The following is a 25436-nucleotide window of genomic DNA, read 5'->3' on the forward strand; positions in this document are numbered from 1 at the left end:
AAGGTTTCCTTGATGACGAAAGTAGTCCTCTAACAGGATTCATCACACCTTGGGGATTGTACGAATAGATCCGTATCCTCTTTGGCGTGTCTTCACCACCTGCTGAGATAAATGACAACCTGGTCCATAGCAGCAGTTTTGAAGAGAAGCGTGTGAATCATGCAGATGTCAGTTATTTTATTGTTTAGTGTTTGATTTATTAGCATTACAGTAAGTAGTAAAGTAAATGTTTGTCTTCCTTGCTCAAGTCTGCAAAAGCAGGAAGGTGACTGTGCCTGCTGTACTGATACGTCATTGACCTCATTCATCCCGTTATGATTTAAAAAGTTATTGAGGGTTACCGCACATGGTCACGGCATCTGTTTTTAGTCTGTTATGAATCTTTTTCATGCTCTGAACTAATTTATTATGGAAATAAGTCACATTGCACAGTTTGTTTTACAAATTTTATTGCGTTTATTTTTTTCTGAAGCCAAATCACACATTGCACAGTTTGTTTTACATATTTTATTTTGTTTATTTTTTTCTGTAGCCAAATCTTTTGCAATAGAAATACTGTTGCGGGTATCATGAAATCAAAACAAGTCGCACAGTTTGTTTTACATATTTTATTTTGTTTATTTTTTTCTGTAGCCAAATCTTTTGTAATAGAAATACTGTTGCTGTGGTCATCATGAAATCAAATCAAAACAAACATTTTATTTGGGTTGACCTGTCTCTAATGAACGCTTTTTGTCTGTCTTAGGACAAAAAAAAATACCTTGACATCATACACAGCTATATGGAAATTCACGGCACCGTGCATGGCACCAGCACTGTCCATCTCCCAAGCTACGTGAGGAACCACGGCATCTTGAGTGGACGAGACTTGCAGTTCCTCCTCCGAGAAACCAAGGTTAGCTCGTCTTTCGTGAAACAAAGCAAACCATTTCTGAGTGTCAAAGTTAGGTGTACAGAAAATTAACAGTCTTGCAAGGGCGTGGTTTCCTCACCTTTTGTGTACCTATCAACAGACTACCTGAATTAATTGGCCTCAAGGGGTTGAACATTCAGCTATACTGGAAAATTTCCTCAGGGAACATCCGTCCGTGTTTTTTTCCATCTAACACTAAATATTTATTCAAGGTTCTGGGCGTGCTCAGCTCTGCCTCTCCTCATGGTGCAAAATACAACTCTGTGGATGACACTGTTGTCATTTTGGTGTGGTTTTAATATTTGTGACCACAAGTGGAACTCATTACATGAGGATGTAGCCATTCAAATTCACTTAAAGGTCAAGACCGCTGTGACTTCACAAAATATGTCTGTGACCATGAGTGGTGAATTTAGCACCATTCATCTTAACATTTTGCACAAATGTCACAATAAGATGAGGAAGCGATGACATTTTCCATCCAAAAGGTCAGCTTTATTGTTCTACAACAACAAAACGCAGTCGTTCATCATTAAGTGCTCTAGACCTAATCATGTGGGGTCCAGCTAGCTTGCCTTTGAATATTTCAGCATGCACTCCTCTCAGCTACAATAGCTCTCTCGGTGTCTGTCTTTGTTCCCCTCAACTCTGTAGTCCCTATAAATAGAGGTTGCCTGTTCCTCAAGGTTGAAGATCATCTTTTGCCTGCACTTACGCAACACAGCTCACATGTAGAGAAGTGGTGTGCTTTGCTGCCACCTGTTGTTTGAAACGTGCTAGTAAGCAGGTATCTGCGGAAATGTTGCCAGGGTCTCCTTTGCATTGAGTGAACTCAACAAGCTGTAACATGCCAACTCGGGTGTGTTATCAGTTCCGCATTTACAGGTCTGGATGAGCACCCATGATCTTGGACAAATCCTTGGCCAACTCCAGTACACTTGGGAAAGTGCTATGTGAGAGGAAATATCTTAAAACTGTTTGGATTATAATATTATATAATGTTGTAGTGTTGTATCATATTCAGTGTTGGGCAAGTTACTTCCAAAATGTAAGGCAGTGCATATTATTAATTACTTGCATTTGTCTTCGTAGAGTAATGAGTTGTTTCTTTTCATTTATATTTATAAATATTTATTTATATTTATATTATATTATTATATATGAATGTTTATTCACTTTCATATTTCATGATAATGTATTTTGACACTTCAAAATCCAAAATTTGCAACCAGACTGTAGCTGGTAAAGTTAACTTGTAATGACAATCTCTAACTACTACAGTGGGGCAAAGCCACCAATTGTGCATGTTCTCCAACTTACAAAATGAGAGATGGCTGTAATTTTCATCATAGGTACACTTCAACTATGAGAGACAAAATGAAAAAAAAAATCCAGAAAATCACAGTCTGATTTTCAAAGAATTTATTTGCAAATTATGGTGGAAAATAAGTAATAATGACAATCCTCTTCTGGATCATCCAAATGGTTTCTAGCAAACTTCAGACGGGCCTGGACATGTATTGTGGGAGAACTTGCACAATTGGTGGCTGACAGTTGCCCTACTGTATATAGTTTGGGCCGTATTGATGCCAACTTTTGAGTGCTTTTCCAATTGAAAAAGAACGTCAAAAAAAAATGTCATCACTACTATTTTTTTTCTCCGAACAATAACATCAATCATCAAGCAGAATAAAATAGTACAAAGACCAAATGGATAAAAAAAATTCGACATTTTCTTATTGCAGTCAACACTTTGAGAACAGTGAAATAGATTTCAGAATTAAAAGAAAAAAAAGAGCAGTGAACACAAAATTAGCTAGAAGTAACATTTATTTACATGGTGATTTCTTTTATAGATTTTTAGTATACTTGATGTAATTCCCTGACTCATGGGAAGGAAGAGCATTTTATGCTTGCATTTTTTTTCTACAATAATAATGCAGAAAAGTTTGAAAATGTAGGTGTTCAAACAAGTTTAATTGTGTGAGTGTGGAAAAGGGTAAAATATTTTTTTTTCAAGTGATTGTACTGTGCGGTCTCGCTGCAGCAAAGATTTTCAAGTATTGCAAATGAGTTTGGAATGTGTCCCCTGTGACAGACAATGATTCACTGTACTCCATTATCTAACCACATAAAATGTGCTAGTCTAACTGGGAATATTCATCTATCCATTTTCTGAACCGCTTAGTCCCCACAGGGGTCGCGGGCGTGCTGGAACCTATCCCAGCCGTCAACGGGCAGTAGGCGGGGGACACCCTGAACCGGTTGCCAGCAAATCGCAGGGCACACAGAGACAAACAACCATACGCACTCGCACTCACACCTAGGGACAATTTGGAATGCCCAATCGGCCTACCAAGCATGTTTTGGGGATGTGGGAGGAAACCGGAGTGCCCGGAGAAAACCCACGCGGGCCCGGGGAGAACATGGAAACTCCACACAGGGAGGGCCGGAGGTGGAATCGAACCCGCACCCTCCTAACTGTGAGATAACTGGGAATATTGAATATCAAAAGTAACATGTTTACAACACACATCTTAAAAATAAATGTTTCTAATGCCATATCAATGAAAATAATTTTAGCCAGCTCAGCAGAGTCCAATGAGGACTTAAAATTCACAGCACTGTACATGGACGTAATATTTCACTTGTTTTCAAAACCTTGTCCTGCATCAACTGAATTTTCTTTTGGTTTCATCCGTGGCTTATTTCAGCACACTAACTTCTTCAAACACCAGAGGCTTCTCACACACACCTTGTGAATTTTCTCGCTTTAGTAGCTCCAAGCTGGCTGCTGCCACATGCTGCTGCCTCACTGCATCAGTGTTTGATTTCCTGGTTGTTAGGTTCGTGTCAACTTAGACCCAGCTGGTGTTTGTATTTGCTAGTATTTTCTTCTTTTTAGCCTGATTTTGAATTTGGAAATTCTACTGACCTGAATGTTGTCGCTATTTTACCTCTGTTGCAGTTGTTTGTGGGTCTCTCTTTTCCCTACGAGGGACCTGCTCCCCTGGAGGCCATCGCCAATGGGTGTGCATTCCTCAATCCTAAATTCAAACCACCAAAAAGCAGCAAGAACACCGACTTCTTCAAAGGAAAGCCCACCCTGAGAGAGGTGACACGTTTTATAGACTCAAAATGAACCATTTGAAATGGCAAAGTCCTTCCCAATGTATTTGAACCTGTTTTGTGCCTCAATGTGTACAGCTGACCTCTCAGCATCCCTACGCTGAGGTTTATATTGGTCAACCTCATGTGTGGACTGTTGATATTGATAATGCTGCTGAAGTAGAAAGAGCAATCCGCTCCATCCTCAGCCAGAAGGTAAGCACATCACAGTTTTTAATTTGAATGACGTTTAACTGACCAAGCCAAGATGCAAATACATCCAGCTACTGCTACTCCTTCATTGTGCTTTGTCACATTACGAACAACTGCTTTGTTCACTGGACAGAGCCCCCCCGTATGCTTTGCGATCCCAGAGCCTACCAGGCTCCAGCTTGCCTTGGCATACATCCCTCCTTGTCATTGACCGTCCCTGTTCCCGTCCACCGCCCTACTCAAGGACACTGTATGAGTTGTGGAAGATTTGGTGCGATAACAAAAGCCTCGCTTATTCATCTGCCCTGTTCAAAAGCCCCAATCGCAGTACAGTTCAGTTGATTTCAACCCGCTATAGAATCTTAATACAATGAAGCAACAGAACATATTGTGTGTCAATTCATTGTGAACGATAGACACACACCCGTTACAGAAAATACAACAGATCCCACTAGAATGTTGAGCCACATTCATTCTGCCTTTTGCGTCCGCACTGTCACACTTGGAATATTGCCAATATTGTATTTGTGTGTTTGTGTGAGCAGATTGAGCCTTATTTGCCATTTGAGTTCACCTGTGAAGGGATGCTACAGAGAGTCAATGCCTTCATTGAAAACCAGGTACATTCCTCAATCCCTGCCCGCGTGTGAGAAATCTTACTGAGCAAATCAGAAACTTCAATTCACATGGATTGATTGGGCGCATTGTCATATGTCGTGTCAGGACTTCTGTCACGGTCAGGTGATGTGGCCTCCACTCAGTGCGTTGCAAATGAAAATGGCCGAACCAGGGCGTTCCTGTAAGCAGGTGTGTCAAGAGCAACAGCTCATCTGCGAGCCGTCCTTCTTTCAACACCTCAACAAGGACAAGGACTTGGCCAGGTGGTGTATAAGCGCAAAACTGCAAATTAGACTTCTGTGACATTTCTGTGATGTTGACTCGTAAGCACCAGAAGGCTCAGTTTTTATTTTCACCCGACAGATTCGGCGTGGACTGCCATACGGTGGAGTCGAGCGCTGACACAGTGGTCCCGGCCTACAGCGAGAGCCGTCGCCACTGCACCTTTCAGTCTGACCTGTTACTCTTCAGCTGCGCTGGCGCCCACCAATCTCTAAAGCGCATCTGCCCCTGCCGTGACTACATGAAGGGCCAGGTGGCGCTGTGCAAAACCTGCCTATAGCAGCGGCAGCGCGCACCCTTAGAAGAGGAAGAAGGGCCGCCGCGTTTGATGAAACCCAACCGGACTCCTCTGAGGGAAGCATTTTGGACAAACACAGGACTGTGAGTTTTCAATATATTTATTCGTTTGTCGACTGCTCAAAGAAAAACACCTCTACGGAAATAGAGCAGCGGCAATATAAAATTACTTGAATCAACAAAGGGAGTCATCTTGGACTTTAAAAAAAAAAAAAAATGCAGCACATATCAGTGAGTGGCGTCCCGTTTGTCTCCAGTTTCGGCAGAAACGCAAGCTAACTGTCCCCCCCTATAGTGTTCCTTACATCCTCTACTCGTGTTCCCCGCTTAATTAGAAACTGTTCTTTCTTTAGGTAGATTTACACTGGAACACCAACAAGCATACTAAACAGACAGCTAGTTTTACACTGTAATAAACCTCTGTCAAAAAGTCATGAAAGTTAACTATTGTATAGAGATCTAGATTTGTATCCTGGAAGTATGATCATTTTCTGAAATGTCTAGTTGCAGATATTTTGCCATGAAAGTGTTTTTTTCTTCACGCAAATTGCACACTTAATTTAACTATCTATTATGTAAAAATGTGGACCGACAGCGTATGCTGAATATAGAGGCCAGTAGGTTGTAGGAAATGGTTTCACGACGTTAATTCAGAAACAGAGACCCCAGTTTCTGAAGGTAAAACTGCCCTGCGGCAGGACTATGATTATTGTCATTTTATGATTCATTCATTCATATTTTTCATCCTGTTCAGGGTCACATGAAAGCTGGACTTTATCTTGGTGGATTTAGAACACGGTTAATCATGGATAGATTTTTTTATTACTATGTCACATAATAGATTACTGTGGTCTGTATCAGTGATACCGCGCTGCTGAGGATAGCAAGAGATGGAAATATTAAATAATGTTCCTCCTAGACAGGGAAACCTTGGAGAAATGTTGTTTTGTACACTAATCCTTGAAAACAAAACAGCCCCAAATCTTTTGATGGCAACAGAATGATTTCAATTTTCTTGCAGATATCAGTGCATTCAAAGAACAGGTAAAAAAAAACAACCTCCAAAACATTGTGGATGAACGTGCACTACATTTGTATTTGCCTAAGTTAACAAAATATTATTAGCAGTGTACACTGTTTATATGGGTTTGTAAAATTTCTATTTATTTTGTATACTGATGTTCATCTTTGTTTTTGCTTTTGACCTTTATTTATATGAGGCGTGTCTTATTTATAAAGAGAAAATTTTTCGTTTATGACCACCAGAGGGTAGCATTGTATACTTCTGTTGGTTTGAGCAGTAATAAAAGGCGCAGTGTTTGGGTTAGATCAATAATACATGCTCCATTTTTGATTGATATCACTCAAAGACAGTTTGGCAATTTATCATTTACTTTCATTCTTCTCATTTCTGTCCTTTAAAAAGGACAGCAGCGGCAGCAAATGTGCCTCATTATACTGTGACAGTGTGCAGGCGCTCATAGCCGATTTTTCAAGGTTTGCACGTGAGTCCAGAGACGACGCCTCTGACACAGACTGTTTTTTTTTTTTTTATTCAATCATTGTATCCTCTTCCTTTTCGACAGATAAGTTTCTGTTTCACAGAGCATGATGTGCCTTTACAATCCCACGTCCATCTAATCACAAGCTTCAATCACCTGCCAAAAATAGAAACAAACGTTGAGTTCCTAACTCGTCTGCCACTGTCAACTTGAATTTGTTCTGATTTCATCACCAGAATCTGGTGTTCTGCTTTCCTCGAGTGAATTGAACCGAATCGCTTTTAATATTGTTTTAAATACATTTCATTTTACATTTGTAATGTAAGCAGTTTATTAGGTAACTGTCCTGGGTGCTGGAAGTGACTGTCAATGGATTAAACTGTTAGCTTGCAACGCTTTGCTCCAAGTGAGCTGTAATGTCATCACCCAGTGTAGAGTTACTGTTTGCCTTATACTTTTGACCATGCCTGCTCCAAAAAAATGCATGTCTCTCCATTTACATTGACCACCGTGGCTTAAATGTAGATCTGCGTTTCACATCTGCAGCTAAGTTATTTATCACTGTTTTTATTAGGTCCATCAAATAAATGTACGTAACATCCATTAGGGATTTGTATTGGCCTTTCCATCCTTAGAGAATAAATCACTGGATTGTCCTTTTATTTGAGGAAGCAACTGATGAGAATTTGAGTGCAGCACGCGGTTAATGAAGCGTTGGATATTGGCCCAGATACCAGACCTTTATTTCAAATGTACAAATCTGTCCTTTGTCCAAATGACCTTCAATGTTTTGATATTCTTTGGTGCTGTCACGTATCATCCAGAGCAGCAATGTTTCCCACTGGCAAAAAGGAGGACACAATTGCGTCTTTGTGTTAACAATTCTCAATAAGAGGGATGTGATTTTATTTTTAAATAAACCTTTTCTTTTTCTGTGGAAAAAAGGGCTCAGACTGGTTGATCATTTGACATTACAGCAGGACAGATGACTCACTGAAACTCAACTGCGGTTCGCCCGGCAGGTTGGTTATCATACAAAAGTATCTCTTATGTCTGCATTTGGAACACGGGCACAGAATAATAGATAATATACAAATTATTGTCATGTAGTTCCAATTAAATACATTTTGTACCCTTAGACTTAGTATACAAAATACTTATGTAGGCATAAACTATTTGGATTCGACTGCCTTTTCATCAAAAGCTCCCAAATGATCTTAAAGATTAACAGCAGAGTGCATGCAGTCAGTTATATTCATGGATGCCATCATGGAAATGTAATTCTTTGAAAAGACCAGACCAGCACAGTTCTTGACATTCCTGTTGCATTTTCACTCCTGCTGTGGCCCAATTCCATCATGACTGACTACTGCCACATAGAGGAAGGCAGGCTTCTTGGATGACTGTGGGGAAAAACAACATGTGGCGGTTTGTGTCGGCAACTTAGGGAAAGTCCCCTTATCTTATTCAAATATGGAGCCGTCTTGATCAACCTCATAACGATAGTTGATATCGTGTAGAGTAGATTGCATTCTAAAACAGTCAACATTCTCAATGCAGTTTAAAGAATTGAATGGAGCGGTATCAGCCACACAAATTCTGCAGAGAGGGGGTGCTGTGTTGACTGGCCCCTTCCTCTTGTCAGTCCCTCCCTCCTTGTCAACATCTCCACTATGAGCCAGACAGTGTGACGTTACTCAAAGCGCTCGTAATTTCTGGTTCGTCTCACTCGTGGGATCATGTCCAGCAGTAACCTGCAGATAGAAAGAAGGTCAACAAGGTGAAGACATTTTTAAAGCCATGCAGGAACCGTGTGAAAGACACGCACTTGACTCCATAAGCAAAGATGATCAGGCCAATGAGGACACCTATTGTCCCGTCTAGGTACCACACCATGGGCTCGTGCTTAAACACTTCTGCACTGATAAGGATGGAGAAGCCCATGACGCCCCCCACCAGAGAGTTAAAGCCTTCAAAAAGAAACAAAGCAGCTTATTTGCTTTTGCTGTTTGATAACCACTGTCTGCTCTGCCCGAGTGTAACTGGCGTACCGTCCGTGATGAGGGCCCGACTCGTGAGCACCTTTCCAAGCATGAACTTGATCACGGCCAGTAAGATGCAGACCACTCCGCTGACAATGGAGACACTGAAGAGGAAGTCATCCTAGCGGGAAAGGAAAGTTTGACAGTGCAATTGCGGCATTCCTCAGGGTTCTGAACTAAGTACTATTTTATTGAGATTTGATTGCCCCTGAGCCAAAATTCTAACGCTTGACCTCTCACCCGTAAGGCAGTTGTGCAAATCATTACAGCTGCAATTCAAACAGTAGTAAAAGGATTGTTGTGCGTATTCTTTGATTGTATTCCACTATAAGAGCTTCCACTAAGCTGCTCTTAGTCTGTACGTGAACTCAAACCAAGCCCCAAAAGTGACCTTTAACACATTGGAATTCAACACATTGACACACACCAAGCTTGCGTTGGCATTTGGGCCCACGGGAGGGAGAAGAATACTACCCAAAAGAAAAAAGAACAGACTGTGTGACATAGAAGCTCTGCACAGAATGCGAATTATGCTTTGACATTTACTTTGGACAGCAAAAAAAAATCCTCTGTGGAATTGAAAAAGCTAAATCGAAGGAGCATCAGCAAGTGAGGATAATCTTTAGCTAGAGATTTCTGTGCCCTGCGGTTGTATAAATCCTGCTATTCCACAAATATCTCATGGTTTGGTTCTGCTCAGAGTGAAATCCTATTATTTCATGCAGATTTCTGAGTTTGTCTTTTTTAGTTGTCACTGGGTAGAAAAGCTGTTTGAGGACGTGCACAGGCTAAGAACACGATCATCTGGTGAAAATGTGTTTGTTATAACACAGATGCATGTCCCGTTATTTAACAAATGTGTTCATCTTAGGACCTCCTCTAGAAATGTCGAACAAAGATGCGCAGTACTTATTACCAAGAAGTAACGCTTCCGTGCTGGATGCAAGAAATGACCGGCCTCCGCTCCAGTGTGACTCAAGTGGTGAAATATTAAGCAGATGGGTTTGAAATAGAAAACCAGCAGTGTGTTTTCCCCCCATTAAATAAATAACATGTGTTTTATAGCAGAAGATCTCCATCTTCAGATAGGATTAAGCTCACAATCTGCTGCTAAAATATAAAGTGCTGCTTCATCTGCTGCTTGTGTTGCAATTCTTACCACTTCAGGCAGCAGCTTGGTGGCCAGGTCATGGATGGCCTTTCCCATTATGCACAAGGATGACAAGATGAAAATCACACCCAGGATTATGCAGGCTCTGTGGTAGAGAAAATGCACATTATCAATTGCAGAATCTCAACTTCAAAAAAATATAGTGGAACCTCTTAAAAATAAATCTGCAAAATAGCAAGATTGTAAACCCTAAACGCGTGATGGGGTATGTTTACTTTACACATTTATTACGCGACTCACATGTATTCCCGATGAGCTGAGTGGACGGCTGCAGCATTGCTGTAACGCCACAGCACAATAACTGAGGACAGGACATCCAGCATAGCGTCAAACTGGAGACAAAGAAATAAGATTTAGGAACGTTTGTGTACGTTTCAGATATTTTAACCATGTAAATGCCACTTACAGCAAATCCAAAAGCAGAAGCGCTGTGTCGCATGATAGAGACAGCTGAAAAACACCAGAAGAATGGTATGAAATACACACTATTGTTTTCTTTGGAGTCACAAATAAGTGAGATAAAATTACGCTAGACAAATCAATCCGATTGTGACAGTGTCTGTCTAATCTGATCTTGCTAGTTTTTATTTTTTGTTACACGCAGGAATTGGGAGGATGTTGTTCCCAACATGTTTTATTTTTTTCTCATCATAAGGGATCTATGAGCTGTGCTTTGTCTGGCCTTTTTGCCATGGGTGACCTGCCAGAGGTTTAAAGCCCCAGACAACTTGGCTCCTAGGATCATTAGGGTTTGGGAAATTGTGATCCGCTGTCAGGCAGTGCATCAGTAATACTGTGTAAAATGGGGACAGACAGATATGGTATTAATTTCTGCATCAACTGAATTGTGGATGATGGGCAAATGCTCGAGTGTTGTGATGGAGGATGGTTTACAAGTGTTAACATGCATTTCAATGAATTCTTGTTTTTATTTTATTTTTTTATTTTATTGTTAGATCCTTCTGTAAACCTGTTTGCAAAAAAACAGAATGTTCTGCACAGTGATTTTCAGGAATCACATGTGAATGGTAAACACTGCTTTGTTTCATCTGACACACCTGCAATGGACTGAAAGAGGAGACAAAGGAGGACGGAAGATGCAAATGCGAAGTGGGGAGGGAACCTCTCCTCCCTGGTTTATTTTTAGTAAGAGACACAAGGGGGGCTGACAACCCCTCCTCAGCTACGCACGATAAGAGCTTATTTTCCCCCTCCATTTTCTCCTTCACTTTCATAATCTCACTACACGTTGTTTCTGCCTGTGTTTCATGATATATTGAGCATTACCATCATAGAGGAATGTTTCTGCCACACCCAGGGCAGTATCAACAACCTGCTTACCAATTAGTGATCAAAGTCTTAAGGAAAAGAATTGTCATCAAGTCAACCATACTGCATCACTGTTTTGTTCTGCACTACTGTGGAATGTGCAAACTATAGCCACACTTTAAATTAAAAATGAGTCAAGTCAAAATTTGAAAATGAGAATTATCTTTTTCCGATGCAGGACTTGTATCTGGCGCTCTTGGAGTCAGCAGAGGTTTTCCTATTGGTACGTGCATGGAGCTTGAATTGATTAATCACATCAAAGAATTTGTTGTTGTTGATTTATTGTAAATAACATTTTTAAAAAATTAATGATTGTTTCAACAATATGCATTTGACATTTTTGTTACATTTTAAAAAGTTTAATTTCTTGAATAACCTGGCCTATCTGTCTGATTTTTAAAAAATCTAATGTGTGGCACAAGACTTTGCCCACCCCGAGGCTAAGGCCTTATGCATGTGCCTGAAATGTTATTAGCTGCGGATTGGATTCAGTCATGTCGATCTCTTCCTCCACAGTTCATGGTTCCTGTTTCCTTCATTAGGAGCTGAGAGGAAGAATGGCATCAAGAAGTCTACAAGCTGAACCTGTCACTAGTTAATTGGCTCCTACTACATGCATGTCACATCTGACAAGCGTACTGGCTCCCATATTGCTGAAACTCCAGTGTTGCAAAGGCTTTTTAGCATAGACACACTAAAATTTTAGCTCGCTTAAATTCTGTCAAGGAGGGCAACAAGACATTGCACGAGCTGGCGGTAAAATTATAGGTGTCCTGTGAACATGCCAAGAGGTACAAGAGACCAGTGTGATTAAGTAAACACGGCTCCGCTGCACATGACAAGTTTCACATGAGTGAACGGTGCAATGTTTGACAGAGAAATATCTGTCAAGGAATGGTAGCAGATGGTGTGATTGGCTCACATCCAAACTGGGTTTATAGACACTGTTTTACAAGACTAAATTCACACAAGAAATAGGCCAGCAAGGAAGACGAGAGATCCCCTTTAAAACAGCAATGGGATAACGTAATGTCGGTCGGAGTCTAGCATGCCACACACAGCAGTTTAACTTTCACATGACCGCGAGGCCAAATGTTAGAGCGGCCGACCTTCCACTCTAGCAACCATACCAAGACAGGAAGTGGACTTACTTTCAACCTGCAGTACACTACAAGAAATGGCGGCAGTCATTTGTTTCTTCATGCAGGAGGTATCAAAAGGAGACTCAAATGAAGTGATTTTTCTTAAATTTTATTTACGAGTGATAACATTGACAAAAATGGGGGATTCTATTTTTTGACTCCTCTAGATGGCACTATCTGTTCAACATTGGGCTCGCCGACTTGAAATTCCTTAAACAACTTTATTTAAAACAGTGTCATGTAGAGGAGTCAAAAAACACAGCTGGTTCATGAAGCAAATTTGAAGCTTCATTTTCTCGTAATATAATTTATATTATGAGGACGGAAAGATACCCAGGTAGAGGACGTAGGAAGGAGGACGGACTGGTGAAATTTGGCTCACCACTGATATTGACACGAAATACCAGGGAAGAGGACTCAAGTCACCTCAAGTCACTCTTAAACAGTCTTAAACTCAATTGAGTACCTACTGTAGTATCATCACCTTGTGAAATGGACTACTTTTGAGCTAAAGAGTTGGCCCGTCTGTATATTAGCATGCGCCTCCTTGGTGGCTGCATGTCCCTAATAAACACACATCAGTGAACTTCTCACAGTATTGCAGCATACACCAAATTGTTTTTCTTGGAATGGGCTGTCTGGTCTTTAGGATGTGTTGGCCTGGGTATATTTAATGGGATTGGGAAATTAATTAATTATCATACAGAAAATAGGAACATGATTTGACTGACTAGTCCTTCAGTGTAAACTCAACATTCATTGCCATTTAATTTGAGCTGCACTACATTATGTCAAATTGTGTTTCTATTTTTTTTTCGTTTCACAGTACATGAGAGAATAGACATTTTAGAAACACCTGTCAGTATGATGCAGTGTTGTGCTACACTACTGCAAACTACATAAATTTTAAATATACATTTCTTATAGTGTCAATCAACACCGAACATTATTTTCTTTGAAAATATGGTGCTTTGAAAATATGGTGCAGCTCTCCTATGGGATCCCTCGTATTTGTAGTTCTTTTGAGAGATTTCAGAAACCGGCCACTCACTGAAGGCAGCGATGGCTAGGATGATGGTCGCCCCAATGGACGCCCAGGACACCCACAATGCCTTCTTGCGGTAGCTTTGTGCTTCATGTGGTTTCAGGCGCATGCTGCTCTCCAGAAGACCTGCAAGCAGAATCACGGGGCACAATGATCAAGCTGCCGGTCACTTTTTTTTATCTTACAGTTCATTATTTCACAATTGTTTGTGACGCTGATGGCACCCTGCGAGGCTTTTTGCAACCTTGATTATATTGTACATTGACTGTACATTGATTGACATTGTCACACATTTCCTTTGTCACTATCATGCAATTTTACAATTAAGCCCAGCAATAACATGACATCATCTTTAGTAGATGTTTCCACGATGACAATGAAGACAAAGAAAAGTGTTTTGTCATTTTCCCCCAAATATTTCTACCTTACCCTGCATCACTCCTCTAAAGATATTAGATGATAAAAAGATGAGCCTCTACACGTTGGACCATATTTACTTCTGTAAACACTGCCGTGTCTTGTGCTTTGAATACTGCGATAAATTGCACAATAACCGATTTCTGGACGGATTATTAAATATGTCAATTTAAAGACGATGATTATTTTTTCATTTAAGCAGGCTCCCTTTAATGGTAAGTGAAAGAATCACTGTGTATAATTAGAGTACAGTTATTTTTTTTAATATACAGTTTAGTTGTATTTGACTGTTAGATACAAGAGCACTGGTTTGCACATCTGTCTCACAGTTCAGAGGTGCAGGGTTAGGAGTGGAGTTTGCATGTTCTCCCCTGTGCCTGCATGGGTTTCCTCAGGGTACTCCTTGCACATTCCAAAAAACATGCATGGTAGGCCTATTGTGCACACCAAATTGCCCACAGGTGTGAGTGTGAATGTTTGTCTCTGCGTGCCCTGCGATTGGCTGGCAACCAGTTCAGGGTGTACCCTTGTGAGGAGAAGCGGAGATGGATGGCTGTTATATGCAATCCAATTGTATTTAACCTTTTAGAATTGTTTGTTTTATTTTTTTGTTATATACATTTCACTGAAACCATATAAATTTAGCCTCCCCCCCCCCCCCAAATGTGCACGTGTTGATATTCAATCTATGCAAAAACTGGCATTGAATATAGTCTTTAGGAATAAAACTTATTTGTTTTGGAAAACCACTTGGCCTCACTACACTATAGATTTTAAGGCACAGACATTTTCTGAGCATTTTATAATAGTGTAATGTGAAATGAAATATTCTGTGAATCCATATAGTTGACAAATTATTCCGTACATGCACAAAGTGGAGCGTTCCACTTGGCACAAGTTTCTAACCTTTACGCACAGTGACGTGTCAACTTTACCTCCGTCTTCTATGCTCTCGGTAATCCTCATCTCCTGGTCCATCTTGATCAGCTCTCCCTGACTGCCGTTGCTGGCCTGGTGGCGCTGGTTGGGGGAGTCCGTCTGTTGGTACTGATCGTTTCTCCCCGTGGGCTCTTTTGCTGCTACCGAGTCCGGGGCGGCGGACGAGTCCGGCAGTTTGGGGTCCGTCATGTCGCCGCGCTGCTATGCGACTTCTATGTGGCGCTCAGAAAATGTCACACCCGCGTGAGAAAGGTGGACGGAGGCGGACCGTGAGGAGAGACGGGAGGACCTCACTTTCAATGCTTATTTGTGACCCTTACAGACGGTTTCAATTAAAGGTCAATCCGCGGTTTAATTGATTTGTACACTGACAAAAACGGGAAAACATATCACAAGACAACACTAACATTTGTAACAACCCAAACGGCATGAAAGTGCTTTGTCCCATGCAGCAAAGCGACTGCGCTTCCCGGGTGCACAAGTGGCGCCGTGGTGATAAAACATCACATGGCCACTAATGACACAGACTGACCAAGTCCTCGTGACCCACCCCAGCGGGTGGGCACCAGTTGCCATAGTGATCCGTCCTCGTGGGGCGTGATACTTCACGTCACGTCGCCACTTGTCATAACACGCCCAAAATTTTAAAACCAAAATACAGCACGACTCCTTCTAACCGCTGCAGAACATTTTCCATCCATTTCAAATCTAACAACAGATTTTTGTCTGATTTTATTTCTTCAGTTCTTTAAAGTTGAAACTTAGTTTCTTTAAATACAGCATATCAAAATACAGTTTTATCGTGGACACGTTTAGCCAAGTGAAAACCATGCAAAATTTTAAATCCCATTATAATTTATTGGATGGAATGATAATTTGTGTCTAACTGTTTTAATTTTACATCCAACACTTACAAGATTTCCTTTGTGGTTACTACCAGATTACGCAATTAATCTATTTATGGACAAGGGTGTATTTCGGTTATGAGGTCTATTTTCTGCATTCATGGACCCAAGTGGACCCATGGTTAAGAATTACATTTCAATTTAGGAAGTGGTAGCTCCCTCTGCTGGCTGCAAAAAGACAACATACCTGCAAAACCTGGTACTAGTACTGAGCTATGTAATACATGATCTTGCGCAAAAAAATCGAATAACCCGAAAAATAAACAAGTGAAAAGAACTGATATTGGTTAAACATTTAGGGACTATCAGTTGCAAACGGCAAAAGAAAAACGAAAACTGCAGGGGAAAAAATAGCCACGAACAAGCTGAAGTAGTTTGAAATGTCAGTTTGCAAAAATAGTCGCTAGTGGGCGCTGTGAATTTTGCGGCGTACCGGTTTGTAAGCTGCTCCGGCCTTTGTTGACGTCTTTCCGGTGCTCCAGTCAACCTAGCTCCCTCCCGGTCGGGCTTGGTTGTTGGTGCGTAATGGCGGTGCACCGGGGACCCTCAACGAAATGGCTCTTCACCCGGGAGCAACTTGAAAACACGCCGTCTCGACGCTGCGGTATCGAGGCTGACAGGGAGCTTTCTTACCGACAACAAGCCGCCAACCTAATCCAAGATATCGGCCAGAGGCTCAACGTGTATCCTTTCAACCTCTTTGAAGCGCTCCTGAGAACCGACGGGTTTCGGTTAGCTTTAGCATTTGGTTTGCTGCTCACTCTTACTTGCGACATATATAAAAATGAATTATTCTACATTTTTACTTGGCCTTTGGCAAATATCTGCTCGATAAATACACAAGATGGTCTCTCAGCAAACCTGTTAGTCCCATTTTATTGGTAGCGTCTGGGCCTTCACGCTAGCTTAGCTTTTGTTTTCTACCTTTCTTTGTTAACTGAAACAAACTGCTGTAGAATTGGACCGCGTGTAGTTAAATTCACCCTTGGAGTGAAGTGAAACCCTTTTCTGTTTCTCAGGATGGTAATTGAAGTGTGTTTTAATATGTACAAGTGCCACCCACTACTCAATGTTTAGCACGAACGTGTTCGTTGTAACCCTTTTGGTGTCGTCATTAAATCCCCCCTTAACAGTACCCCCAGCTCTCAACTGATCATAAACACCGCAATAGTATACATGCACAGATTTTATATGATTCACTCTTTCACCAAGTTCCACCGAAACGTGAGTACTGCCCTCAGCCCTTTGATAACAGATCCCGCAGTGTGGAAAAACACATTAACGGACTGACATTTGTTATCGTAGATTATCTCCCAAACCACATTGTTCCTAGCAGCTAAAGTTGAGGAGCAGCCCCGGAAGCTGGAGCACGTCATTAAAATAGCTCATGCCTGCATAAACCCCCAAGAGCCTGCCCTCGACACTAAAAGCAGTGTGAGTATGACATCTGGTTTGTGTGCTGTGTTTTGCCACGCTTGGATGATTTTGTCTTCTCTAAATGGAATTGAACTTCTCAGATGATTTAGACCATCATCTCATGTTTACAGAGCTGCCAACTGTTACGTATTGTCCGTATTTTCTTACGGAAATCATTGACCGCTGAATATTGCTGCTAATAAAAGCTTGTGGTACCGGTGACGTAATGCGACATTCCTCAATCATGAGCAGTAAAGCTAGTGGACGAGTCGAACATTAACCAACAGCTCAAGTCTTGGGACTAACCCAATTGCCACTGTTCATGTCAGCAGTGAGGAATAATGGCAGTGACACAAAGTATTAACAGAATATCGGGTCGTATGGGATCTACGACTGGTGTGATGTGCACACAAGTGTTGCGAGAGCATGCAGAAGCGAGGGCAAGTGAGTGTGCAGGCAGAGACACACTCTGGGCATCTTCATGTCTATGGACATTCCATACAGGAATATTGTGTCCACAGCTACAACGATCCATGTGGATACACAGAAGTGGCCAAACATTGGTTCTGGGTGCTGCAAACGTGGTTTTAAATATTATTTCATTTTTGAGGCAGATGGTACAGCTGCTGATAATTATAAAATGTTTTAATGGGTTAAAATTGATGAAAGCATGAGGCAGAGTTTAAGCTGTTTTAAAACATGTTTTAAATATATTTTCTCTTCATTGAGGATTTTCCATCTACCATCAGTGTGCCTCGTGATAATTGGGAATCGCAGCTGTTCCCATCAGAGAATCAATTTTCTCACAACAGATAGTTGTTGCATTGAGGGAAATATCTGATGCGTAACCTAGAACAGAGCATGAAGATGATACATGCAGCAGACCTGTGTAGTCTGACAGTTTGGCATTTTCCAGGCATTCCATCAGCAGTCACAAGAGCTTGGAATACTGGAAACCATCGTCCTGCAAACCCTGGGTGAGCTCAAAGCGCCATCGCTGTTTCTCACACATTCAGACTAGCTCTGGGCGATATGAATACATTTTATACCTCCATGCCCATGTCAGATATCTTGATAATAACAGTACAACAAGAATATTACAATGGGCTCAGTGAAAACTATAAAATCTTTTTACAGACAAAGTAAAATACAAACCCTAAAGGATGTGGGATGAGACTATTTTAATTAAAACATGGATAATTGTCAGCATAAACGTTTGCGATTAATAATTTCATTTAAAATACAGCAATGTGTTGAACCTATATCACATCGCACAGCCTGCGTGCTTCTCCCTCTCTGTGAGATTGTCAAATGCTGGCTTTAGCAACAAACTTTAAAGGAGGTATGTGGTTGGTTGGCCTGAGCCTCATGCAGCTCTGGCGTGGAAAGTTCACATAGCTGGATAGCTATCCATTATCTGTTCTGCTTGTCCTGATGGGGGTCGCGGGCGTGCTGGAGCTTATCCCAGCAGTCATCGGGCAGTAGGCAGGGGACTCCCTGAAAAGGTTGCCAGCCAATCACAGGGCTCAATACATATCGACCAACCTTAGTAAGAGATATGCGCAATATGTGTTTCCTCTGCAACAAATGTAAACCTCCATTTTTTAATGTCTCTCCTTTCGCCGTCATGTTTACAGGTTTTGAAATAACTGTAGATCATCCACACACAGATGTTGTGAGGTGCTCCCAGCTAGTACGAGGTAAAGTGCTTTTATTGTTATTGTTTTTTTTTTAGCTTCTGGTTGAGTTCTGTGAAGGTGATGTTTTTCTTAGTGCAGGTAAAATTTGGGAACGGAGTTTGTCTTCCGCAATTGCATGACTTGTGACTTAAACGTTATGAGGGGTGTCACAGTTTCTGGTGTTATTAATGCTGTTACTTACTCTCACAACTGCATTGGATAAAGAGTTTCAGGCGTTTGATTCATCTGCATTGGATAAAGACTTTCAGGCTTATTAACAGTATTTGTTTGGTCTGGTTCACCTGATGGTCAAACTACTATTTTTCCTCATAAGGTTACGCATAAATTCACAATTAATAAATACCAAACAATTCAGTGTACTGTTTTTATTTTACAAGCTAAGATGAAATTGTGGGTGTGGGGCTCACATTTTGTTGCTGTGATGTCATTTTAAGGCTAGTCTCTGCGCTTTTGACCTCAAATTAACCAACCCATACTAGAGTTTGCTGGCATGTGGACAAAGACCGCCATTTATGACCCACTTGTTTGGCGCGCGCCAGCATTTGGGTGATAATTTTCGCATTTAACTAAATGAACCGCACGAGCAGATCCAGCCCACCGGAGCTTGTTTGAACTGAATTCTACATGACCTGTGTGAAGGTTCATTTCTTTAAGTGGACACGAGTCCGTGAAAGTGAAACCGTGACACCCCCAAAGACCATGACTGTTTTGTAGCAAGCAACCCATTAACTGGCTTCTAAAACCAACTTTCTCCTTCCTTTTACAGCAAGCAAGGATTTGGCACAGACTTCCTATTTCATGGCTACCAACAGGTTATTATCCTGTTCCCATTATTGCACTTTAATGGCACACTATAGCTTCATGTCCTGCAGGACCCCTTCCTGTGTCCATCACCCTGTGTGCACCTGGACCCTGGGAATCCAGAACCAGCCAGGCTGCCGTATGCGGTGTATTGTACAAGGGCTTTGGCACAGGGGGGTTGAATGCATAGCGTGGAATGTAGTGATGTCCTTTACCTCTCATTGTTTGGTACACAGTGCATAGGTCAAAAACACTCAGATGGTAGCCTGAGTATCTTTTTAGGAGTATAGGCACCACCGTTGTTGGGACACTTTCTTTCTTAATCCCAAATTGAATAACATATACCCACCAAACTATACTGCAAACTGAATGTGGCTTCTGTAGGAGCATGAATGTCTTGTAAGACCATTTGGTCTTCAGTTTTGTTCCAAGGTGACGTGAAACTGATTTTATAGCACACGCACAAAATGAATGCTGTGGGAAATCGGCCCTCATAGTACGAGTTAATGGCCATCTTTAGTCTTGATTTTAGGACATATTGGATATAATGTCCTTCTTGTCCTGTATTGTAAGATTGTCGTCGCTAAGCGAGTATTGACAAAAAAAAACAGCATATTGACATTTGTTGATGGGAAAAAAAATGTAATGCTTATAATTGACTGGGAATTTGCTCTTGACTTGGCTGAATGTCCTAATTATTTCCTTCCCTCTATTCGTTTACTTCTGCTTATTCGGGGTCGGGTTACAGGGCAGCAGCTTAAGCAGCTATCCCCATACTATCGCATTTCCAACAACTTCATCCAACTCTTCAGGGAGGTGCCGAAGCCACCCGGGAGACGTAGGCTGTGTCCGAATGTGCATGTTATGTCCCGTATAGTGCGCTGTTAAGGGTTCACGCCATTTTGTTGGGGTGTTTGAATGTATAGGGAGCATTAAATATTTTTCTTTAATTCACAATAAATTGTCATAGATCTTATTGCGTCGGTTGGTCATGACCCATAAGGTGGTCATCTGATAATGGAATGAGGAGAAAAATAGTTTTAGTGATGTGGGACAATATAGCAGATGAGCGGATAACTGTGGACATTCGGACACAGCCATAGTCTCTCCAGTCTGTCCTGGGGTTTCCCCGGGGGCTCCTCCCAGTGGAACATGTCTGTAACCTCTCCAAAGAGGCATCCTCATCAGATGCTCAAGAGACCTCTATATGGAGGAGCAGCAAGTGTTAGTGCCTTGGTCCACTTTCCAATGGAGGCTTTCTCACTGATTTGCTGACAGGATGTTTGCAGTGGAGTTTGGGATTGTGGGTATAGGAAGAGAAGGCTTTTGTTTCACAGCCTCACATTCCACATATTTAGTTCCGGGCCAACAAATGTCCGTGGATTTGTTTAATGGAGGAACTGCTTGAAAAACATTTTTTTTAACATTGAGCTTTACCCCCTTTTTTAAGTCAAAATCTAAGGCCACAAAGGTACTTGCACTGAGCAACGTATTTTATAGTTTGAGGTGAGGGCCTGTGTATGTGATGTAGAATTTTTCACTCAAAACAGCACAGTTTGGTTTACTTCAGTACACTTTCACCATTTCATTTTTAAAATTTGTAAATATTGACAATCTGTAGATATGGTTGTGTACCACGAAGCTAGTTATTGATTGGCACACTACACCCTGTGAAATGGACACAAGCCCCTACTGAGTATGGCAAACTGAAGTGTTCTGTTTGGTGGAAAGCTGTATTGCTCTGATTGATTATGTGGTCTTTTAAAAGCACTGTGTGTGCTGACCTTTGTCTCTTCTCCTTGCTGTTGTCGTCTTTCCCTACAGTTTGCACCTCACCACGTTCTGCCTGCAGCATCGTCCCACTGTGGTTGCCTGCGTCTGTATCCACCTGGCGTGTAAGTGGTCCAACTGGGAGATCCCCGTGTCGACCGACGGCAAGCACTGGTGGGAGTATGTGGACCGCACGGTGACGCTGCAGCTGCTGGACGGTGAAGGCGCCGCTCCGTTCTCATAATGGTTTGTCCGGGAGCCGGGTCCTGATCCCACTGTTTGTGTTTGCAGAGCTCACGCACGAGTTTCTTCAGATCCTGGAGAAGACGCCCAGCAGGCTGAAGAGAATACGCAACTGGAGGGTATGTGACGTTTACCAAACATCTTTAGCTCCAGGTTTCTTTTGCGTCATATTGATTTGTTTGCTTCCAGGCCATTCAAGCTGCTAAGAAGCCAAAGACGGAAGGTCCTGCTGTGGACGGTGTATTCCAGGGGGGATCATTAGACAGCCTTCCTGGTGTCTCCGGCTCCTTCTTCCCCTCCACCTCAGACTCTGCAGAAATGTCCCTCGCTGCCATGACAGGCTCCTATGCCTCCTACCAGCCACTCAGTGACTCATTCTCGCAGCCCCCCCATTCGGACTTCAGTTTGTTGAAACACGAACACAAAACGGCCAGTGGCTCTGCTAGTAAACCCCAGCAGCTGACGGCAAATGCGGCACCATTTTTGCGGCCGCAGAAAGTATTAACTCTAGAAAAGTACAGAGAGAAACATGCGGCGGAGCTGGCTCTGCAGAATGGCATCAAGGAGGAGGCTGGAACAGACATGTACACGCCACCTCCTTCCGCTGCCTCGCATCATCACAAGAAGCGCTGTCAGACACTGCCGGGTGGCCAGTCGGGCGATGCTAGACGAGAGAAATTGAGCTCCAAAAAGACTCGAGCGCCCAGTTCTTTCGCGGAAAACGGCTCGGCCACTAGCGAGGAGCTAAAGATGAGGATCAAAGTTTCATCAGAGCGTCACGGTGGCTCTGATCAGAGCAAGGACAAGCACAAGGAGCACACGAGCCACCGCCACTCCAAACACGCTCACTCCCACCCGTATTCCCTCAGCGCCAATTGCCGGGCGGACGTCGCCTCGGCATCCCAGCGACCTCCGAGCAGCCACGCCGGTGACTGTGGTTCTGGCTCTTCTCGAAAAAGGCCTCACCCTGATGGGGGCCACCACCACCACCGCCATCACTCGTCCAAGAGCAGCAGAAGCTCAAAGGCGGCCATCAGCTCTGCCCACTACTCGGATAGCAGCCAGAGGATGATTGAGCATCACGGCCACGATGGTACCAATGGCCTGTTAACGGCTAACGGCCAACACACCGACTACAAAGACACTTTTGACATGCTGGACTCTTTACTAAGTGCCCAAGGAATGAACTTATAACCTCCAGTGTTGTCCACACGACTGTATTACCACATTGAATAGACTTTTAAAAAAGAAAATGAAATGAAAAAAGGATTTTATTTGTCTTAAGTTATATAGATTTCTCGTCGCCCACACTGCTGATGGTTCTTGTGAAGCTGTCGAATGTAACAGCATATGCATCAAGCTTTGTGTGGCAGACAAATTTTCATTTTATGAATTTAATGTGCATGTTTGAAGTTTTAAAACAAAGGGAAGCCGCATAGCTAGTGCTTGCAGCCATCATATCAGTTTACACAGTTAATTTGTTGTTTTTTTATCCAATGTTCCACTAAAAATCTCAGGTCATGAACTTTTTTAATATAAGATCAAATCTTTGGGTTTCAGTACCTGCTTGTGTTGGAGACTCACCGCCTCATTCAATATATAGAACCTTGGTACCTCCCTGGGGCACAGTCTGCTCTATTTCTGTTGTAGTTATTATTTTTTGTTTGTTTAAATCGCCCAACAGCAGCACCTGAGCTCCACGGGCAGGCCCAGTTTAGATCCACAATTGAAGTTGATTGAAGTCTGTGAAAAGTGCATTTCTGCTCCATCGACTGAAATTGCAAGAGGCCTTTTGATTGTACTGCGAATCACACCACCCTCCATGGTTTGTGATACATGGAATTGTCTGAAAATACAGTGTCTGTTACAAGATGGTGTAAATAGGACTGCAGTTAACATTTAAAGTTGTTGGTCAATGCCTTTGCTGTCTCCTGGAATATAAAGCAGACTCCTCTTCAATTTGTGTATTGGGAACCCAAATAAAGATGTTACAGTGACTTCTGTCATTCACTGTGCCAGTTATACTTAAAATGAAGTGAGGTCATGTGCTTGGACGAAACATGGTTTACTTGAATTACTTCACATGCCTCACTTCATATTTTAAGCAAGTGGATGTGAGAGCAAACTCCAAATTATGCAATCATAATATTGGATTTAGTCCCCATTAAATTTAAGGCCTTATTGTTTGCTCGTGAAAAATAAAACACCTTTTTTTCTCGCCACTGCTTGATGAAACTTAAATATCAGGAAACATAATGAAAATTTAAGTCCGTTTTTGAATACTGCGCATACGTAGGTCCGTCCTCCCCAGACATCTCTGTCGCTTTTAAGAAACGCCTCCACATGAGCGACGATGGATATCAACAAGGAAATAAAACCCGGAAAACTGATTGATTGACAAGTTAACTGACTAATGGTGCCATTTGTGCACTGCGATTGGCAGGCGACCAGTTCAGGGTGTATTCTACTCACCTAGAGACGCGCAACTTTGAGGATAAGCGGTTCAGTGTATTAAAAAAAGAGGTCCTGGCCATTATTTTAGGAATGTGACAAACTAAGGATATACAACATTTGCGTTTAAATTAAAACTGGTCCAGTGCAGCATGCTCAGCTCATTTGTGGGAGGAACATTTAAATACAAATACAACCTAAAAAAAATCACCACCAGCTCTATGTACACTTGTGTCTAATTTTAAGGCCGACTAGAGAGATATTGAGGGACATTAAGTGCAAAGAAATCCATCTGGACTTGTGTCACACTGGTGGGTGGCTGATGGTTTATTTTCAGCGCACAACCAAGAAGCGAATTTGACGCCCACATCCTGAAAAACATACGCACAGAGGGAAGAGGATGGCCACCTGTAAACAACTTGATCGAATAGTTTAATTAAACGCACGGGAAATAAAGTACTTCTCAAATGAATACAATTAGGAACATGACATTAATCACAAAAACACGCACGCGGCAACGCGCACGCAGGCGCGCACGTACGCACGCACGCAGTCATAATTACAAAGCACTTGTGGGTGGGTTGTTGAGTAAAATGTACAGACAAAGAATACATTATTTGCAAATACCTATATTCAATCGAACAGACACAAGATATGTAATGTTTAATGTGATTAACGTTTTGGGGGGTTTTTTTTGCAACTATTCTCTTTTGTGTGGTGACTGTGCGTGTGTGATATTCTATTTTCACGCATGATGATCATAACATTGAAATGTCATCCTTTGCAAACGCTGGTAAACGCAAAGTAATGTAATGCAGCGTTCAATTGTCAAAGCACTGGCTATGTCGCGCTGTATCCACTAGAGAGCAGTGTTGTTTTTGGCTCTGATTTCCAGCCAGCACACCGGAGGCTTGTGCCCAGCAAAACTCCTTTCTCACTTTTAGATCAATTTATTTTGGGAAAATTGAGAGGGAAAAAAACCTTGTGTTGAATAACCTTGAAAGGCACGCTGGTTGTTTTTGATACCATGAATCCAAGGTGCCTCGCTCGCGACTTGAAACATTTGGATGTGATCCATCTAATTAACACATTCTGAGAAGCGTCGTTTCATGAGCGTACACCACCAAACTTA

At 42.0% G+C, this 25436-nt stretch overlaps 3 protein-coding genes and 1 long non-coding RNA gene across 4 annotated transcripts in view; 3 read left to right on the forward strand and 1 right to left on the reverse strand.

Annotated features, from left to right (window-relative positions):
* mgat5 (alpha-1,6-mannosylglycoprotein 6-beta-N-acetylglucosaminyltransferase) overlaps window positions 1-6489 on the forward strand; it is a 30260-nt gene extending 23771 nt beyond the window's left edge. The window contains exons 12-17 of the mRNA XM_088364625.1: window positions 746-895; window positions 3882-4028; window positions 4121-4237; window positions 4780-4854; window positions 4958-5115; window positions 5216-6489. Coding sequence (XP_088220751.1) covers window positions 746-895; window positions 3882-4028; window positions 4121-4237; window positions 4780-4854; window positions 4958-5115; window positions 5216-5414 — 846 coding nt within the window. The 3' untranslated portion in view covers window positions 5415-6489. The remainder of the gene's footprint in view (window positions 1-745; window positions 896-3881; window positions 4029-4120; window positions 4238-4779; window positions 4855-4957; window positions 5116-5215) is intronic.
* Window positions 6490-7802: 1313 nt separating this feature from the next.
* Window positions 7803-15603, reverse strand: LOC148401698 (transmembrane protein 163a). The gene is made up of 8 exons (XM_088364648.1): window positions 15015-15603; window positions 13669-13788; window positions 10553-10596; window positions 10387-10478; window positions 10135-10231; window positions 8985-9096; window positions 8762-8903; window positions 7803-8687 (listed from the first exon to the last, which is right to left on the reverse strand). Exons 1-8 carry the CDS (start codon window positions 15205-15207, stop codon window positions 8627-8629), a joined length of 861 nt encoding a protein of 286 aa, XP_088220774.1. The 5' UTR covers window positions 15208-15603; the 3' UTR covers window positions 7803-8626.
* Window positions 11271-13438, forward strand: LOC148401699 (uncharacterized). The gene is made up of 2 exons (XR_015854863.1): window positions 11271-11698; window positions 12018-13438. It is a non-coding gene; the product is annotated as an uncharacterized LOC148401699 (long non-coding RNA).
* A 774-nt stretch (window positions 15604-16377) lies between the features above and the next one.
* On the forward strand, window positions 16378-23850 carry LOC148401700 (cyclin-T2-like). Its single transcript, XM_088369349.1, has 9 exons — window positions 16378-16606; window positions 17066-17147; window positions 17229-17357; window positions 18256-18316; window positions 18977-19039; window positions 19806-19851; window positions 21665-21828; window positions 21902-21972; window positions 22043-23850. The coding sequence occupies exons 1-9, from the start codon at window positions 16449-16451 to the stop codon at window positions 23045-23047; spliced, it is 1779 nt and encodes a 592-aa protein (XP_088225475.1). The 5' UTR covers window positions 16378-16448; the 3' UTR covers window positions 23048-23850.
* Window positions 23851-25436: the final 1586 nt, after the last annotated feature.

This window comes from Syngnathus floridae, chromosome 2 (genome assembly GCF_059516105.1).
Source record: "Syngnathus floridae isolate MCC-2025c chromosome 2, RoL_Sflo_1.0, whole genome shotgun sequence".
In the NCBI taxonomy this organism is placed as follows: domain Eukaryota; kingdom Metazoa; phylum Chordata; class Actinopteri; order Syngnathiformes; family Syngnathidae; genus Syngnathus; species Syngnathus floridae.